Genomic DNA, 21336 nt, shown 5'->3' on the forward strand with positions numbered 1-21336 from the left:
CTCAAACTCAAGTGAACAAGTCTAAAATAGAACTCATTTTTTTTTTTAGTGAGGCAATTGGGGTTAAGTGACTTGCCCAAGGTCACACAGCTAGTACATGTCAAGTGTTTGGTCTGAGGCCAGATTTGAACTCAGGTCCTCCTGACTTTAGAGCTGGTACTCTATCCACTGTGCCACCTAGCTGCCCCTAGAACTCATTTTCTATTCCTCTAATCCCACCTTTCTTCTTAACTTCCTATTTTTGTTGAGGGTACCACAGTCCTTCTAGGTGTGAAACCTTTGAGTTATCCTTAGTTCTTTCCTCATCCCTGGACCCCATACCCAATCAATCACCCAGTTTTGTTGATTCTCTATCCACAATATTGCTTGTGCCTGTGTCTTTGTCTCTACTTACATTACATGACCATTACTCTAACTCAGTCCCTCCTCACCTCTTGTGTGGACTATAGCAATAGTTATCTAAGTTAGTTATCTAATAGCAATAGTTATCTAATTAGTTGTGTCAGTTTCTCCCCTCATGAATCCACCCTCCACACAACTGCTAAATTAATATCTCTGAGGCACAGGTTTTTTTTCCTTTTTTTGGAGGAAATCAGGGTTAAGTGAGTTGCTCAGGGTCACACCTCAGTATCTGAGTCCAAATTTGAATTCAGGTCCTTCTGACTCCAGGGTCAGTCCTCTATCCAGGATCTGCTCTAGCCATTTAGCTGCCCCAAGGCACAGATTTGAACAAGTCATTCCTCTGTTTAAGAACCTTTGGTGGCTCTCTGTTATTTCTAGGATAAAATACAAACCCTGTGTTTGGTATTTAAAGTTGTTCACAGTCTGACTCCAATCTATTTTTCTAGACTAAAGACACATTACTCCCCATCATGAGCTCTTGTGTTCCAGCCCAACTGACCTGGTTGCTGTTCCCCAAACATGATGGGACTGCACCTACTTTTCTGCTTCTTTACAGACTGTTTACTTTGTCTGGAGTGTACTCCTTCTTCACTTCTTCTGTCTCTTAGAATCCTTAGCTCTCTACAAGGATTAGCTTGAGTGTAATGATGTCCTACGTGAAATCTGTACCAATCTTCCCACCCCCACCGGCCATTAACGTTGTCCCCTTGAAAGATGTGTATATGTATGTATGTATATATGTATGTATATACACACATACACATATATACATACACACTCATATATACACACATATATAGATATGTGTGTGTGTGTTTGTGTACATAGTTTCCTTAGCTGTGTACATGCTGTTTTATCCCAGAAGAATGTAAGGTCCTTAAAAATAGAGACTATTTCATTTTTGTTTTTATATCTATAATTCTAAACACAATTGCTGGCATATAATAACACTAAATAGATACTTTAATTATGTTCCTTTTTTCTTTTGACAACTGTCCTATACCTCCATCTTGATACTTGACTTGGGATGCCTTTGATCTGCTGTCCAGAGGGGACCATATAGACAGAAGAACTCTGTCTCTTCTAGTATGGCCAGGTCTTGATGGTGAACTTGGAACATGTAATTCCAGTTGTTAGCTTATGGCATAGTCATTAATTATAGAGCCAAAGAAGGTTACCAGATGACCACAGTGGTATTTCCTACATGAACAAGCACTGGGGAGCCTTTGTTACACCATGAAGGTCAAGGAAATATGTTGTTTGATATTGACAACTGTTTGGCTTTTTATTGTAGAGGAGGGATAATGAAGGAAATGAGCATTTCCTAAGCATCTGCTATTTGCTAGGTCCAAGCTTTCCAAATATTATCTGGGGGAATGCTGAATTGTGAATAGTTCTCAAGGCTCAAATAGGATATAATATGGAAGACAAGGACCCTTTGTCATTTCTCTCTGCTTTGGATTGAGTACTGTGGGTGTAGAAGGAGGCGCTAAGCCTAAAATCAAGAAAGAAGTTCATGACAAAGTTAGTTCCCTTCACAACCCGACTGCATTTAACCTTTCCAGACTTGCTCATTTCACTTTTTACTCCCACTATGTTCCAGTTAAATTTATTGTTCCTTACAAATGATATTCTATTTGCCATCTTTGTCTTTGCTCAGTGTATATTCCGTGGTGGAATGCACTTTGTCCTCATACCCATCTCTTAGAATTCCTATCTTCCTTCAAAACTCAGTTTAATCTCCTATGTCATCCCTTTCCTGACCTTCCCATCTGTTACTGCATTCTCCCTCCCCAACCAAATTAACTTCTGTTTATTTTGTGTTTGTTGGTTGTGTCCTTTGTTCTTCAAGAGGACTAAAATGCCATTTCTATGTTGGGGTCAAGGTACTGTGTGTCCAATTGTGGCTGATCAGACCAATATGAGTGTGTAACACTCTGCCACAGGGCAGGCATAAATAGTCCATAAGAATATTTGGAGTAAAGCCTCTGCCACAGTGTCTGGCATGTAGTAAGTACTTAATAATTGCTATTCCAGGTAAGATGGCCATGTGAAAGGCACAGAGGACCCAACTCTCCCACCTTTACTCCAGCGATGATTTAACAAGAGCACCAGATCAACCAATAACCCTCAAATCCAAAGTGACCCTTCAGTAAGTAGATTCATCCAATCCAGGGTTAAACAAAAATGACCAGAAGCTAAGAGCCCTGGAGGAGGAAACAGTCCAAAAGTTCTCAGCTCAGGGAGGACCCAGAAGCTCCCTGACTGGGAAAACTCCAGCAGTGAATCAGTTGTATAAATGGAGTTGTCCCCAGAGGGCACAGAAGAGGCAGGATCCTGATCTTGGAAGCCTCAGAGGGGAGAGAAGACTACCCAGTGTCCTGATTAGGGACAGCCACCCACAGAGCTTTGGCTTCATAGTGGGAACAAAAGAAAAAGCTTAAGGAGGTCATTTTAAAAAATAGTCTTAAGATAAAGGAAGGAAAGGGAAATATTAGGGAAAAAATGAGAAGGGAAAATCGCATAATCAGGAAATGTGTGATGAATCTGTAAATGAAGAAAGGATCAGGGAATGTGTGACATGAACCTCACTTTCATTTGAACTGGACAAAAGAGGTTTTAACACAGTTTCACACACACACACACACACACACACACACACACACACAGCTTTGGAGCACCAATACATTAACTTCAGTAGGGAAATATCAGGATAGCAGGGGAAGGGTATGGTTTAGAGGGAGGGTAGGTATGGTTTAGAGGGAGGGTAGGTATGGTTTAGAGGGAGGGTAGGTATTGTACAAGCAAAACAAAATCTAGTGCATCTCTGATGGATCATGAAGGGGAGATTAAGAGGAAAGAAAGAAGAAGAAGAATTTGAGATGGAGACTAGATAGAGGAAGAGAAGAGGAACAGTGGGGCAAAGAGATCACTTTAGTTATAGATCACTAAGTATTAAGCAAAGTCCTCTTTTTTTTAAACCATTTTCTTTGTAAAGAGAGGGTAGGAGGCAAAGAAATGGGAAAAAAACCTAAGAAGACAGGATGGTGGGAAATACACAATTGATGATTATAACCACAAATATGAATGGGATAAACTCACCCACAAAATGGAAGAAGGTAGCAATATAGTTTAGAAAGCAGAGCCCAACAAGTTGTTTACAACGAACACGTAGACTCATACTGACTTATACTAAGGGTCTGGGTGAAAATTTAATTCTGCTTCAGGTGAATTTAATATAATTTAATTTTTTCAGGAGAATCTTAAAAAGCAAGGATATTAGTCATGATTTCAGAGAAAGCAACAGTAAAAATAGACAGGGTTAAAAGAGATAAACAGGGAAACTTCATTCTACTTCAATTCACCATGAATAATGAATCAATATCACTACTTAATATACGAAAAGGCACCTAGAAGTAGCTGGGTGGCACCTCTGGACAGAGTTCTGGGCCTGGAGTCAGGAAGACCAGAGTCCAAATCTGGCCTCAGATGTCCACTATCTATGTGACCCTAAGTAAGTTTCTTAATGTTTTTTTGCCTCAGTTTCCTCAATTTTAAAATAGAAATAATAATATCATCTACCTTCCAGAGTTGTTATGAGAGTTGAATGAGATAATATCTGTAAAGTGCTTAACATGGTTCTAGACTTATAATTGGTGCTTAATAAATGCTCATTTCCTTCCTTCTTATCTATCTAGCTGCACTGAATGGCATAGGATCTATATACTTCCAGGTAGGTAGGTCTTAGGTAGTGGTGCAGTAGAAAGAGTGTTGGAGTCAGGTAGAGCAGGGTTCAAATCCAGCTTTAGGCATTTATTTGCTATGTACCTTAGGCTAGTCACTTAACCTCTGTCTGCATTAATTTCTTTATTTTAAAAGTAAGAATAATAATAGTATAGCCCTACCTCAGAGATAATTGGGGTTCCCTTCTAGATTGCTGCAATAAATCAAATATTGCAATAAATGAATCACACAAATTTTTTGGTTTTCTAGTGCATATGAAAGTTATATTTATACAATACTGTAGTCTATTAAGTGTGCAATAGTATATCTAAAAATTGTACTTTATTTAAATTGTTTATTTTATTTCATTTTTGAAAAATTTTAAAAAATTTAAATTCAAATTTTATTATTTAAATTGTACTTTAATTAAAAAGTGCTAATCCTCATCTGAGCCTTCAGCAAGTTGTAATATTTTTGCTGGTGGAAGGTCTTGCTTCCATGTTGATCAGGGTGGTGGTTTCTGAAGGTTGGGGTAGCTGTAGTAATTTCTTAAAATAAGCCAACAATGAAATTTGCCACATTGACTGACTCTTCCTTTTACCTGAACATTTAGACACCATTGTAGGGATATTAATTAGTCTAATTTCAATATTTTGCCTCAGGGAGTAGTGCAGCAGGAGGAGAGGGAGAGAGACAGGCAATGGTGGAGCAGTCAGAACACAAAATATTTATCGATTAAGTTCAGTGTCTTATATAGGTATGATTTGTTGGGCTCCACAGCAATTACAATTCTAACATCAAAGATCACTGATTATAGATCACTATAAAATATAAAAATGAAAATTTTTAGCTATTATGAGAATTACCAAAATGTGACAGAGAGATATGATGTGAGCCTATGATATTGAAAAGATGGTACCAATAGACTTATGATGCAGGATTGCCACAAACCTTCAATTTGTAAAAAATTATGGTATTTTGCACAACAAAGCAAAGCACAATAAAACAAGGTTTGCCTGGACATACTTCCCAAGGTTATTGTGATGGTAAAAGAAGATAATATTTGTAAAGTGCATTTCAAACTTTAGAAAGTAATACAAATGCTAGTTATTATTATTATTAATTATGAGAAATAAATGGTAAAACTCTCAAAAACTTTTTTGGTCAATTGTATGCCAACAAAACTTTTAACTTAGTTGAAATGGATGAATCCAGCCATTGTACAAAAACACAAAGGATTCAGATTAATTGGACAAGAAATAGATAATTTAAATTATCCAGTTTCAGAAAAAAAGAAAGTAAAATAGCCATAAATGAATTCCCAGAGCAAAAAGAAAAAAAAAGACCCAGGACAAGATGGATTTAAAAGTGGGTTTATCAAACATTTGAAGAACAGTTCATCCAAATATCACACAAACTTTTTACAAAAAGAGAAGAATGTATCCTAGACTATTTATATGATTGAAATATTGATACCTAAACCAGAAAGACACAAAAGAAAAAGAAAACAATGGCCCATTATGCCTAATGAATATCACTCCCAAAATATTAAGTAAAATATTAGCAATGAGGTTACAGTGACAGATTAAAAAACTTCTATGCTATGTCCAGCTTGCATTTATATTAGGAATATATGGTTCAATATAAGTAAAAGTATACACAACAGACCATGTTAATAACAAAAAATACTAAAAATGACATAATTATATTAATATAAGATGAGAACTTTTAAACAGAATTTGACATTCTTTTTTGTTAACAACTTATGGACACTTTTTATGTCAATAATAATACTTGCAATTCTTGACTTTGTGGTGAGAAAGATGCTTTGTTAACCTTAAACTGACATCTATATCTATCTCTACATATGTATGTATCCCCACACGTATATAACATATATAATATTTATTGAGGGTATGCTGTGGGGAGGTGGTTGATTGGGACACCCCTGATCAATTAAGTCTCCCCCAACCCACATGATGAAATTTCAGAATATGAGGAGCAGATAACCAAGACAACAAAGCATTAAAATGTGTCCCATTCAGCTTTTGAGGGGTTTCATATTTCTTCCCTCCTTTAGGAGGTAAGAACATTTGCCTTAGTCAGCTTAAGGGAAGGCTTTGTCCCTGGGTCATAAAAGACATAACCAAGGAAGGGTGTTATCTCTGTTAATCCAGATGAGAACTAGATGGAAAAACCTAGGTCATGAGAGAGCCTCAAAGGAATATTTTGTCTTTTCTACCCCTGTGCCTATTCCAGATTTCATTGGGGAGAGAGGAAGAAATTTTTCTTTATTCCATTTCCTTCCCTCCTGAATTGGCCATGTGGAGCAACTTGCCCTGTAGCAGCAGTGTGCCCAGCAGAGAACAGGGCCAGGGAGTCTACCTGCAAAGCTGAGTTGAACTGTGCAGAGGATCAGGCCCAGGAAGTCTATCAGAGTAACAGGCCCATCGGAGGGAGTAGGATGAAAGGGAGAATATCATAAGAAGATAAATCCCCTGTGGATATTTGTGTGTGTGCCTTTCTCTTAGTATAGAATAGAACTGCTACAGGATGAAGATAAGGGTACTTGTTGTCTCCCTCTTCAATAAGGTACCCCTCTCAAGGGGCCCCATGTGTGTAGACTTGGTTCAGTTCTGAGGGAGCCTGACCTCCAAAAGGAGGGCAAGGGGTAGGAAAGAAGCATTTATGTAACACCTATGATGTGCCAGATACTGTGCTAAATTCTTTACAAATATCTCATTTGATTCTCACAACAACCATGTGAAGTAGGTGCTGTTTTATCCTCATTTTATACTTGGGGAAACTGAGGCCCATAGAGGTTAAAGCACACAACTGGCAAGTGTCTGATGCCAGATTTAAATTCAGGTCTTTCTGACTTCCAACACAGTGTACCGCCTCATTGTCCCTGTGTTTCTTTAGATCTCTTACTGGGAACCCTGGGAAAATTACTTTAAGCTTAGTTGGGCTTATGCTTAGGGTCCCCTCAATAACAGAGAGCAGAAAGATATTCAGTAATCAAAGCAATTCAGATATAGGAGAGTTCTTTATTTCCTCAGCATCTATTGACAAATTTTGAAACAAACAACAGAACAGTAACATGGTTATTGTTATATTCTTCTGGGAAGGTTGATGCATCAAGACATGATGCAGTTTGAGGTAGTGTTGAATAGATATTTTACATTTATCTCCCCTCAGCACTGTCCAAACAATTTCCTCCAGGCTTCTATTTTCTGTTAAGCCATGACTGGAGCTCCTTCTCCCATAGGTAGCCATTCTCTCTAATACAGAAACTCCCTTTGTCATCAGTCAACTCTCTCTAGACCTCTTGAAGTCATAAGGTTGTCTTCAAAGTTAGACACATCCTACATTATCTGGTCAATAAAACAGAAGCATTAGTCAAGAGCCTAATGGTTAGCTCACACATGTATTTTAGGTGTCATGGACTTCAAGTTCAGTATTTCTCCCAGAATGGAGGAAAGGATGCTGCCTTTCCCCTACACCCTCATGGGAAACCTAGACAGGACAGACTGCTTGATACATAGGAGAGTTAAAGTAAAAAAAAGAGCCAGGAGCTGTCTTTCCTTTTTAAACTGATGCAAGCCCTCCCTCCTGCCATCATAGGCCCAAATGACCAATAAGTGGATTGCTTTGTCATCCCAAAGCACTTAAGTCTTTTAGCTAGTACACTGAACCAGTACACATGGTCAGTCAGAGCTAGTCAGGGTAACTCCAAGTTTGTTTTTATAGGAGTATTATTTTGTCAATACTGTTTGTAGTATGCCAACTCAGCAAAATGCATTTGTTTTGAGCTTGTTGTGAACAATAATTTTAGGAGTGCATAACTAAGATAACTTTGGTTCATCAATCCAATTTGTAAGTCTATGTTCAGGAGATAGCTCAGAAGGGTTGTTACAGATCTAGACAGAACTATAGAGATATATTTAAACTGGACTTGTGATTTCATTGGTTTAGGACAGTTGTCTCTAAACTTTTTTAAGCGTGTAAATTCTAATATATTTTTCTTACTCATTATCTAAATGTAGTCATATTGATCATAACACATAAAATGCAGATTGAAAAGGAATGCTTTAGAAAAATTACTTTGGCATCTGATTGAAGAGGGGAAGAGCCTTGATCAATTAAGTAGCTACTATAATAGTCCAAGCCAGAGATCCTTAAGATGGTGATCAATGGACAGAAAGGGATGCATGTGGGCAGATGAAAGAAATAGGGAAAATTGTTAGAGGAATGGGCAAAGGTTACAAAGATCACTGTGTAATTACATAATGCAGACTGGGATACCATTCATCCATATGTGCCAATCCCACCACAACCACGGTTACCATATGATCTGGGGATCCAAGTAGGGAAGAGAGGAATTTTGCCTGAGAGGCCTATCACTCCCCAAATCCCAAGGTAAAGGTTAAGAATTTTGCAGTTAGATCCAAAGGGGATGGAATGGGAAAGGCAAGGTGAAAAGTTTGTTTCCTCTCTAGGAAAAGGGGAGATTTCCTCTATGATACTTTTTGTGATTCTATCTTCATGAAGGGCTGTTATCTGTGGTTTCTTTTTTCTCTAGGCCAAGGAGTCTTACTCTATGGTTCATCTAGCCTTTCTATCACCATGGAGGTTTCTTTTCTATGATGTGTTTCCTCTCTAGGCCAAGGGAACCTCTCCTTTCAGGTATAATGAGGTGATTTTAGCCAGAAGGAATTGTAGGCAGCTGGAAATTTGTGTTTCGAGCTCTTCAGAAGCACTGTGAAGAGCATAGATCAGTGTGGCTCTAGGAATTGGCAAACTGTTTAGTTCCTGGAGTAATACACTAGACACATGTAGACAGATATATCTGAGTTTGTCACAAAGACAAGAGAAAAGAAAATCCAAGGGTGAAGTCACTGTCCACAGAAAATCCATGTACTTATGATTTACATCAGAATAGCTGGGCACAAAGAGGTTCCATTTTAATGGGAAATGTATAGGAAAAGTTGAGAAAATGGAGATCTGCTGGAGAGGGAAGGAAATAGTAGGGTAGGGGAAGGGGTGTTGACTTTGGATGCTTTAATGCATGTGCTAAAAAGGTAGGAAGAGATTTGACAGTTTTATATAAAACTGTCCTTTCTTGAAATTCTGTGAAGCAGAAATCAATTCTCTGCTCCAAGCTAAACATATTCAATATCTTCAGCCAATCTTCATATGACAAAAATCCAATTGGTACATGGACGGGGCACCTCTGATGCTACTCCCTATGAGGGAAAAGTTGAGGAACCTGCTTTTGAAAAAGTAGTGATTATGTGCAATGGAAATATTTTGGGCAGACTTTGGAGCATGAGTAGACATACTTTAGCTGGTGTTACACCAGTTGAATAGCAGTTTCTTTGGTGACTTTATGGACATTAGCTGACCAGAGCCTCAGTTATTCTCCAAGTCCTTCTCTCTGGGGAGCTCTGCTCTTGGTTTGACTTCATTGTTAGTATCTGGTGAGAGACAATAATATAGACCTCTCTTCTCTGAGGTTGACTTATGGTTCCATTATGGCTCCTTTTTCTTCAGGAAGCTCCCTGTGAGTTTCAAAAGGTAAGGAGATAGAACTCCAGGAGTTGCAAAATCTGGGAGGTTAGGAGCACTAAAATGGAAGGGAACAAACACTAACCATTCTCCCACTTAAGGTAGTACTGTTAGACACTGAGACTGTATAATTCTGTGGTGGCTATTATTTTTTATGGGCTTGAATATAACTTCAGTTTGTTTCCATTAATGTGTAAAAGAGCGGCCAAAGGTTACAAAGATTACTGTGTAATTACATTATGCAGACTGGATGCAGGATGTTCATTTTTTGAGTTTTGTTTGCCTAGAGAAGTTGTTGACTATCCTTGAAGGATTTCAAATACTGAAGTTCCCGGATCATCTGGGTGAGGGCAATGAGCCAGAGTAGTAAAAAGTCCCCGAAGTCCCCTGGGTCCTTTGTAGCAGGAAGGGAGCCCTTGATACAATAGATCTTGTTTGATGCCTGGCGTAACTCCTTTTGAAAAAACTCGAAGGGCTTTTCCATGCCCCAGCCAAAGGAATTGTGGAGATCAGGCTTTGCTAAGAAGCTAAATGTGGCTGAAGATAGCAGCAGCAATTATAATCTTAGCACTATAATCTTAGAATTCCAAGATAGATCTAAGGTCCTGGAGCTTTTAGAGAAGAGGAAGCTCAAATTATGTAGTCATAGGGTCAGCTATGATCAAACTATTATTTCTAGGGCTAGGAATTGCCTTGTCAGGCATCAAAAAGTCAGAGGGCGAGAGTGACCATAGTATAGGACAGGGTATGTGCTGGTCAGAGCAACAAGAGCCTAGGGAAATCTATGTGCATATGTGTATGTGCTTATGTGTGTGGGAAGGGTGAGATGCTGGGGAGAAAGGCTGGTCTAGTTTTTTTTTATTTTTACTGATGAAATGGTAACCAATAGATTTCTGGAAATTTTGGAAGTGTTTTCACACTAATTCTGAATGATAGGCTTTAAACATGACCGAAAAACCAAACTGGACTTTGAGATTGAGAAATGTATGTATGTATGTATGTATACAATACACACACACACACACCCCATATAGAAAAAGAGAGAGAGACAGACAGACAGAGAGAGAGAGAGATGCCTGGTCCTGTGATTTTTCCTTTCCTCTCTACTCTCACCAATACATTTACAGATCATAAACATTGTGATGTGTTTTTTTTTTTTTTTGTGGCAAGTGAAACAAAATCAGCAGCCTTTCAGAATTATCCAATCAGTACAGATGTATTCATTTAAATAGAACAGTGGGAGCTGACCTATGAACTAAAATGGGTTTCTGTCCTAAGTTAGGTGAAAATTGAACTGAGAGACTTTGAAGAAACAGTAAAGGACAGATGATAGGAAAAAGAAATTCATCAGTTAAAAGAAGGATAAGAAAAGAAGAATTCAAAAAGCAGATATGATGTCAGCAGACTGAGAAGAGGGCTTCATTTTTATTGACTGAGAATTCCAGTTGAGGAAAACTATAGTCTTCTCTTGAGGGGAGAGGCTTACTAATCACAACACCTCCTTAGATGCAGAGTTGCAGGAAGCTCTGTAAATACTCCTGCCGGACAGGCTGAATGAGCTACACTTCTCTATGGCAGGTGGAGATTTTAAAACCTCCAATGGATGGTTGTAGGTAGATAATCAATAGACCAGCTGGTGCAGGGACATGTTGTTTGCCAGAGTCAAGTAATACTTGGATGAGTTTGCAGAGAGCAGCATGATGACATAAGTAGAACATATGGGTAGCTTTGCAACATTGGAAGTGTGAATTGCCCCTCTATACATGTGCCCAAGTCACACATGTTTTATGCATGTGACTCCTTTCATACAGATGCTCTGGCTACATATGTTTCCCATGAAAGACTCAGAGTATATGTGTTTATGGGAGAATAAGTAAAAAAGTTTATTAGGGAATTTTTCTGTTGTTCCTTTATTTATACTGTTGTGAAATGTGTGTCCCTTGGATGACTAGCAAAAGTAAACACAATAGTGGAGGAGCTTATGAACTATAGTTTGAACAGGGTTCTAACCCATGAAGCACCTAGAACTTGGGATGGATATGGGCAGAAGCTGTTTAGGCTCTTCTCCATTCTCACTTAGATAATAGTGAAAGCTTCCAGAAAGGGTCTGTAGTCTGATTTGGGAGATTCTGGATTTGGCATTTGGAGTTGCTGCCCTTTCAAAGACAGAGTTAATATCGGCCCTTACTTCTGCTACTACTTTATACTCACTTCACCACCAAGACTTCCTTCTGGAAGGTTCTCTCAGGTTATCAGGCAGACTGAACTCCTTTAAGTAGAGAGTGGTTAAGGGGAAGAGACCTTGGTTCAGTTATTGGAGAAATTCACTTCTTAATCAGTTGGAGGTTGGAAATTCTGGGGATGAGATTCCCTTTCTCAGCTCTGCCAAGCAACTTCTATATGACCATGCAAGACATTATTTCTATGGGCCTTAATTTCCTTATCTGTGAGCTGTACTTCCTAAGACCTGTCTCCAACTGACTGTGGACAGTTATTATGGTGTGACTGGTTGAGGGATCTCAGAAGCTATAAAGAAAGGCTATAAAACTGTGGAACATTTTTGTGATGATGTGAGAGCTAGGCCTGAATACTGTCAAGAATTATAAGACTTTCCTTGTTTTTCCAGGTCTCCTCCAATTTTTACCTTCCTTACCTTCTTCCATAAATCTACAAAACAAGCAACAGACAACCCAAATCTCACAATATATGTGCATATGTATGTGTGTATGTACATACATGGATACATACATGTGTGTATGTTTCCATTCTTGGTGAAAAAAAGACACATTATAAAAACACATCATTCTCTGCATAGCCTAGTGGTGAATCTATCTTAGCTCAGTTTTTCCTGGACCAGAGCCTTCCTCAGCTAGTCCTGGTGTTAAGTTTGGGGCAGTGGAAGAACCTAGAGTAGATTTTGACACTAAGGGAAGAGACTTGGGACTGTAACAGGCTTTAAGTGGTGTGTGTGTATGTGTGTGTTTGTGTATGGGGGGAAGTTGGGAGGAAATGACTGGGAGGCTGGGAAAGGACAAACTTCCAGAGGCTATATTGCCTTAAGGATAAAATTAAAACTCCTCAGTCTGTCATTTAAGGCCCTCCATGAATTTGTTCTAGTCTAGCTTCCCAACCTTATTTGACATTGCTTCCCTTCACACACACTATTTCAGCTAGACTGGACTACTAGCTCATTCTCTCAATTCACTGTGCCATCTCATTTGCAGAGATCATCATCCATTCCTGTTACCTCCTGTTACCTGTGACTCCTGTTACCATTCAGATTCCTTGTCTTTCTTCAGGGCTTAGCTCAGGTGACACTTGCTCCATGTAGGCTTCCTGGGTCTCCCTATCTCACCCTCCCAGGTATTTTTCTTTTCTTCTTCAAACATTCAAAAGGTATTTTGTCAGGATCTCCCCTTTATTCCCTTCCCTTCTTGTATTGTATAATTATACTTACCTTCATAGGTGAGGAAGTGTTTTGTTTTTGACTTTATGTTCCTAGTAGTCAGCATAGTACCTTTCACAGAATAGGCACCTAATAAATGTTTTTTTTTTTTCAATTGAATTGTATTGAAAGAGAGAGGTGAAGGCTGCTTTCCCTAGTATGTTACATTTGGGCCATAAATAAAATCAGGAGAATAAAAACTGTTGAGAAAACTGGAAATCAGTCTGGCAGATATTAGGCTATTTCCCCACACTCTTTTCCACAATATATTCTAAATGAATATACCACCACAGTATTAAAGATCATACTATAAAAATAATTAGAAGAGTAGTTGATCATGTACTTTTTCTTGGCAATGGGGTTAAGTGACTTGCCAGGGTCATACAGCTAGTAAGTGTCAAGTGTCTGAGGTCAGATTTGAACTCAGATCCTCCTGACTCCAGGGCTGGTGCTCTATTTACTGCACCACCTGGCTGCCCTTCTGATCACATACTTCTTGCAGCTATGATAAGAGATACATTCTTAACCAAACAAGGGATAGAGAAATTGCAAAAGATAAAATAACTGATTACATGAAACTGAAAAGCTTCTGCATAAACAAAATTAATGCAACTAGGATAAGAAGGGAATTGGTTGAATGGGAAAGAAATCTTTGTTATCATATTTGTCTGATAAAGGTTTGATATCAGAGCTCTGTGTGTGTATATATGCATATATATGTGTGTGTATATATACGTATATACATAACATGTGTGTGTATATCCAAAACCAATTCTCTGATAGGTGACCAAAGGATATGAACAATTTTCAAAAGAAGAATTGCAGACTTTTAACAATCACATGAAAAATGTTTTAAATCACTAATAACAAGAGAAATGCAAATCAAAACAACCTTGATTTTTCACCTTATACCCTGAAAATTGACAAAGTTGACAAAAAATGGGAATAGTTAATGTTGGAGAGGTCACAAGAAAATAGAGTTTTGCATACTAGTGCATTATTGGTGGAGCTGTGATTCAGTACAACCACTTTGGAAAGCAATTTAAAATTATGCAAATAAAGTGACTAAAATATCCTATGGACATTTTTGACTCAAAGATTCCATTACTAGGCTTATACTCTAAGGAGACCATTGATAAGAAGAAAGTCTACATATAGCAGCACTTTTTGTGAAAGCAAAGAATTGTAAACAAAGCAGATATATTACTGCAAGAAATGGTGAATATGATGAATAAAGAAAAAGCATGGAAATATCTACATGAATTGATGCAGAGTGAAAACAGTGCCAAGAAAGCAATGCATACAATGACTATGTTAATCTAAACAGAAAGAAGCACTACAAAACAAGTTAATGTGGCAAAATTACACACAAGGATTAGTTGAAATAAGAGCTATAGCAAAGTGTCCCTGCCCCATTCCTTTCATAGGTGGATATTGCATATTGCACATAATTTCAGATTTTTTGGATTTATCAGTTATGCTGATTTTTCCTTCTTATTCTTTTTAAAAAATATTATTTGTTATATGGGATCACTTTCTTGGTGGGGAAGGAGTGGAATGCTGGGGAAAAACTATGGTGATATTAAAAAACCCCAAAATACATTAATAAAAAACATTAAAAAATAAGATCAGGAGAGATTGATTTTTTTCTCTGGCTCTCCACTGACTGAAACGATGAACTTCACTTTTCCTCTGAAAAATCCGTAGGAATGGGCACCATCTCTTCCTGTCCAACCAAACTGACCTTCTCTCCATTCCTCACACTTAACATCCCATCTCCCATTTCTGAGCCTTTGAACTAGCCATCCTCCATGTCTGCAATGCATTTTCTCCTTATCTTTACCTCATAGCATTTCTTTATTTCTTTAAGATGCAGCCATAGCACCATCTTCTGTGTGAAACCTTTCCTAATTCTACCCCCCACCCCAGTTGCTAGTGCCCTCCCTCTCTTACTACCTTATATGGAACTACTTTGTATGTATTTGAACTTATGCTAGATATATTTGTATATTTATTAGGCTTCCCAATTATAATGAAAGTTCCACATGAATAGGAATTATTTCATTCTTTGTATTTGTATTACCATGGTTTAGCTCCATTGAATGCACAATAATCTGTGAACAAAAATATCATGCACCAACACTCACTCCACTTTGGTCTTGGCTTGTAGCCTTTTCAAGTTGAAGAATTTGCTATCAGTGCAGTAGGTGACCTTGATGCCATGCTTGTCTTCATTGAAGGCATTTGACAACATGGCTGAAAACATCATCCTAAAAATCCCAGGAGCAAGCACACAGCCTTGTTTCACTCCATTGGTGATGAGAAAGCATGAGAGCATCATCCATTATCCGGAATCCAGGCAAGATGCCGTCACGAAATTGATGCACAATACCAATGAACTTCTTCGGGGAACCAAATTTTGACACAATTTTCCATAAGCCCTCATGATTGACTCTATCAAAGGCCTTGGTCAGATCTACAAACATTGTGTACAGACCTCTATTTTGTTCTTGGCATTTCTCCTGGAGTCATCAGGCGGCAAACACCATATCAACTGTTCCTTGGTCCTTTCTGAAGACACACTGGCTCTCAGTAGATGACCATCTTCCAGGTGAAGAATCAGCCTATTAAGGAGGACTCTGACGAGAATCTTGCCAGCAATGACTAAGAGAGAGACCCCCTGTGATCATCACAGGACAATCTATTTCCTTTGCCTTTATAGAGATGGACAACCTTGAACTCTCAAGATCTCTCTTAAGAACTTTGGAATTGATTTGGTGTGCCCTCATCGGAGAAGTTGCTGTGCTCTATGAGCAAAGCAGAATTGAAGTATCTCAAAAGAAATGAGAGATGTGCAAATTTAGAGAATCCACCCCAAATGTTTACATGGATTATTTGCTGAGCCATGGTAGAGCATTCCGAGCTCATATTGGTCTGATCAGCCCCAGTCAGAGGCATTGTATCTTGACTCTAACATAGTGATGTCATTTTGGTCCTGTTCGAGGATGAAGTACAACAACCAATCAACCAATCATAGTTTAGCACAGTGCCTGGCATGTAATATGATTTTTTGAGTTGATTTATTGATCCCCATCCCTTTTGGGTTCTCTAGAGGTATAGTAGATAGTGTCAGGAGGCAAGATGGTCTGTGCTGGATACTTCATTTTACCTAAGCTTTGGACTGAAATGGGGTCAGCCTAATTTCCTTGATTAACCTTGGTAGGTAATGGGTTTCCTCTCCCTAGAGGTCTTCAAGTTAAACTCAGATGACCACTTGTTGGGAATATTGTAGGGGAAAATCCTATTGAGGTAGGCATTAAACTAGTTGGCCACTGGGGTCAACTCTGAAATTTTATGATTCTGTGATTCCTTAGGGTGGACTCCTGAGGGCTTCTCCATTGCTGTTGTTTGCTTTCAAAGAGGATCAGTGACATCATAGGTGATGTGTTAATTTGTGGATGAATTGGATTTAAGTGAGGCAAAGCTACATGAAGTCTCTCTTCCCGAATCATTGAAATCCAGTGGCAGGACAAAAGTTAGGGTGACTGGTGATGGCCTGGGTTGCGGTAGATAAGGCATCTTCACAGTCTGACCAAGCTCTAAGTGCTCCACTGTGCCTGTTTTAGCTGCCTTTGTGGCCATGGGAACAAATTGTTCTCAATCATCTGTTCCATGGGGGGAAATCTTCATATACCTGAGGTAGACATCCTCCTAACTCACAAATGGGTTTGAGGCCTGTTGGTTACCCTCACTCTGGTTTATCCAGCGTGCCAAGATGTGTGTGGCTAGGGTGTGGCCGCTTCACATGCTCCTTGGAGTCACACGTGAAAGTTGGGTGAAAGGTGGACGCCGAAAGTGGGTGAGCAGCCCTGAACAGGGCTTGACAAGCTAGTCCTCCTGGAACACCCCACACCCCACTTCTTCATTAATTAGCTGAGGAAGGACCTTGGAACATGGGGTACCTTCCAATTCTCTCAAACCCCTCATCTATTTTTCAGTTCTTGAATGACTCAGGCCACTCTTTGGGACCATTGGCACCCATTTGTTATTATTATTTTCTCTTGGCAGTAGCAAAATAGACTTTAGACTGTCTATAAAAGAAGGATCCCTACTGAAAAGCAATACAATGTATCATATTTAAAGATAACCCTCCCCCAACTGCGTATGTAGCCTTCCTTGTCCCTATCTCTAGGGAATTATCCATTTCCTCCTTAGAAGCTTGTAGGTGAGGTATATTCAGATTAAACTGAGATTTTTTTTCTCATCTGGGAAGTGATTTTTAAACAGACATTTTAAATGACTCATGGCACTTTTTGTTCAAGTCCTCAAAAAAAAAAAAAAGAAAAGTCTCTTCACTTCTTTGGGACTTGGGTGTTTGTTTTGTAAAATCATGATGTTGGGCATCACGTCTTTAACTTGCCTTTCCAATCCTGTAATATGTTATTCCTCTTCCAGCACTCTTTGGCCATCTTCACATTCCTCACACATAGCACTCTTTTGTCTTGTGCCTTTGTACTGGCTTTCCCCCACCACAATTTCACCTTTACCTTCAGTCTTTGAACCCCCAGTTTCCTTCAAAGTTCAGCTCAAGCACCATCTTTACATTTTTTGATCTGTTTCCCTCCCTGCCCCACCTCTAGTCTCATGACCTTGTATACACAAATACAGGCGCAGGAACAGACACAGACACAGCCACATACACGGACACACAGACACACTCACCCTGTACCCTCTGATAGAATAGAAGCTTCTTGAGAACAAGGACTGTTTCATTTCTGTCTTTGTATTCCCATTGACCAGCACAGTGCCTGGCGTGTAGTAGGTGCTTAATAGATGTGTAATGATAGATGATTTCCATGATTTCTTCTGTGTCTAAGTCTATGGATCCTTACGCTAGTTGGGGAGGTTGTGGGACATAGCTTAGCTTTTCCATACTTACTATGCTGACTGTGCTCTGGAAAGTAGAAAGAGCCTCTGTCTGGGAGAGTCAGTTAAGAAGGATTTCTTTCACAGACTATCAGGGTATTTTCCTCGTGTTTTAGAGGTAATCTGAACTTTCCAGGTGTGGACAAGAGGAAGCATCTGTGGCCTGATCTCTTTAGAGCCTACTTTTTGGTCCCAGGTGCTGTGGATTTGTTCTGTGGAGGCCACTCCACTCTGTTATAGGCAACATCCATAGCCCAAAAGTAGAGACACCTGCTAAGTTGGGCTCTTCTTACCTGTTTTGGAGTCGAGTAAACTTCTTAATTAGGTCCTTCACCACCTGCTTGACTTGCTGGTTCCTGAGGGTGTAGATGAAGGGATTCATGAGGGGGGCAATAATTGTATTGATCAGTGACACTCCCTTGTTGAGGTCAACCCCTTTGCCTGGTGAGGGTTTGACATACATGAAGAAACAGCTGCCATAGCACATAGACACAACAATAACATGAGAGGAGCAGGTGGAGAAAGCCTTCCTCCTTTCCTGGGCTGATGGGATTTTAATGATTGTCCGGATGATTTGGACATAGGACAGGGTGATCAGCACCAAGGTGCCGAGGAGGGCTACCAAGGCCAAAGTGAAGTCTACTGTTTCCAGTACCTTTGGCCCACTACAAACCACTTCCATCAGAGGTGTGTAGTCACAGAAGAAGTGGTTGATGTGGGGATCACAGAAGGGGAGGTGGCTGGTCAGGACCACAGGGACAATGATGAAGGAGAAGCCAGCTAGCCAACAGGTGAGGATGAGCTGTGTGCAGATTTTGCTGCTCATGAGGGTTGGGTAGTGAAGGGGCTTGCAGATGGCAACGTAGCGGTCATATGACATGGCAGTGAGGAGGAAAAATTCAGTGGCCCCCAGGAAGATATGGAAGAAGTCTTGAGTGATACAACCAGCAAAGCTAATGGTCTTGGTTCCTGTGGCAATGTTGACCAACATTTTGGGGATGATGACTGTCTGGAACCAGATCTCTAAGCAAGACAGGTTCCGGAGGAAGAAATACATTGGGGTCTGTAGGCGGGTGTCCAATAGTGTTAGAGTGATAATAGTTAAGTTACCAGAAATAGTTACCAGGTAGGCTAGCAGCAGGAGCAAGAAAATTACCACCTGCAGGTCCTCAGTATCTGTCAATCCGTGGAGGACAAACTCAGTTATTCTGGTTTCATTGCCCATCGTGGGCTTTGGTCATTTCCCTATCATGTACAAACATGGGACAAATGAGACAGGTCAGAATTTTTCCCCCCACCACTGGGAGTATTTATTTGTTTGGACTATCAACACCAAGATCTACAAAAAACAAAAAGAAAACCTTCATTAAATACAGGACAAAGAAATCCCAACATTAACATTGCTCTTTGACTTCTCTGTGTAAATTCTGCAGGATGGAAAATATAGTTATCCTTTCCACATTGCGACTTTCCCCATCATGGTTTTGATATATCATGGGTTGGCATAAGAAATTAAATGGGAATTTTATGGGAGTTTTGCAAGGCCAGCAGATGATAGAAAAAGTTTAGGAACTCAGAAATTAATAAAATACATTTGTAGTATTATATAATATCAACATATTTTATCTTTTAATACCATAATAATTCAAACTTCTTTGATATGGAGGGCCAAAAACCTACCCAAATTTTCCAGATTGGGTGGGTGAGTGGTGCCGTGTCCCTAATCCCAACGATGTGGAAGAGATACCTGTATACAACTACAAGCAGCTACGAGAAATAGAAAAAAGTGGGGAAGAGGGAAAGAATGAATTCCTACCAAGGTTGTTTGGGTTAAAATTGTATCTAATTGTGGTCCCACTGACATCCCCCCTCTAGTCATTAGAGTAAGTTTATGAGTAGTCAGTATAAAGGGGCAATAGCAGGAAATGAGATTGCAAAGAGGAAACTAGAAGTCATGTACAAACCATCCCAAAGGGATAGTCAGTAACGTGCTAGCCTCAGAGTCAGGAAGACCTGGGTTTGAATCCTGCCTCAGACACTTATGAGCTCTGTGACCTGGGAGAATCACTTAGCCTCTTTGGACTTCAGTTTCTTCATTTGTAAAATGAAAGGGTTAGGTTTGATGACCTCCCATCTCTAAATCTGTGATCTCTTAGCAGCAATTCCATTTATTTTTTTTTCAAGTTAACAAACATTTATTTTCTTTCCCTCATCCCCTGTCCTGGCAATTAAAAAAGTTGTTGTAATATATGTAGTCAAGCAGAACAGATTCTCACATTGTCCATGTTCAAAAATGTATGTCTCATTCTGCATCTTGAATGAATCGTCTGTCTGTCAGGAGGTGGGTGGCATCCTTTATCACCATTCTTCTCTAACTAAACTCTATAGGCAAACTCAGTAGGTTACAGACTAAATGATCATCCCAAAGATCAAAGGAGCAGGATTTACAAATTGTTTCATATATTAACCAAAATTCACAACCTGTTAATATGTGATGAATCAGTAATGGCTAAGTGATTCTGGTACTGCTATCAGGGTCCTGGTCCTGTGATATGTAAATTCCAGACAAATTCCAGACCTTTGTAGCTCCAGATGATCAGAACATCAAAAAGGTGGTAATAACTTTGAGATGTAACTTTGAAGTTTTCCTGATAGCTTTGAGATGATTTGGATATATTAATGAACTAACCCCGATGTGGTACACATAGGAGTTGGTCTGTTTCCCCTCCAAAACCCTATAAAAAATGAGACCTCAAACTCCTGCCTGCCAAGTACTCTTCCAACTTCATTGAATCCATTGCTACTGAGGGCTCCCAACTTGAATCCATGGTTATGTGAATAATATTCTCTGTCTCTCTCTCTCTTCCCATCCTGTTCCCCATGCTTCCTTCTTTCACTATCCCATTCCCTGTCCCATGCCACTAGGTCTGCCTCTGTCCCACTTTTCACCACTTGTCAATACTTTTATGGGCTTTTTGCCCCCATATACTCTGTTTAATTAAAGTGTTGTTGCTGCCACATTTCCTGCTGCTGATCATGGTCTTTCCTGATGAGAACCCCTGCCCCCATCAGGCATGCCTGTCCCCATTTCATAATTTTATAATTTAATTATTAAATTACTATTGAATCTCTGTTTGAATATCAAACACTTCATGAATGGCTGATAAAGCAAACAGAGCAGAAGCTCATGAAGGACTCTGTCCTATATAGGCAGTGTGGTATAGCCAGTAACGTGCTAGCCTCAGAGTCAGGAAGACCTGGGTTTGAATCCT

At 39.4% G+C, this 21336-nt stretch overlaps 1 protein-coding gene across 1 annotated transcript; it reads right to left on the reverse strand.

Annotated features, from left to right (window-relative positions):
* Nucleotides 1-18357: 18357 nt before the first annotated feature.
* LOC114032461 (olfactory receptor 2AP1-like) lies at nt 18358-19289 on the reverse strand (the record flags this gene model as incomplete). The annotated part of the gene is made up of 1 exon (XM_027847775.1): nt 18358-19289. A coding segment is annotated over exon 1 (932 nt), but the record flags the coding sequence as incomplete, so codon positions are not given.
* Between the last annotated feature and the right edge of the window lie 2047 nt (nt 19290-21336).

The sequence above is a fragment of the Vombatus ursinus genome, unplaced genomic scaffold (genome assembly GCF_900497805.2).
Source record: "Vombatus ursinus unplaced genomic scaffold, bare-nosed wombat genome assembly UNPS02005314.1, whole genome shotgun sequence".
Taxonomy (NCBI): Eukaryota; Metazoa; Chordata; class Mammalia; order Diprotodontia; family Vombatidae; genus Vombatus; species Vombatus ursinus.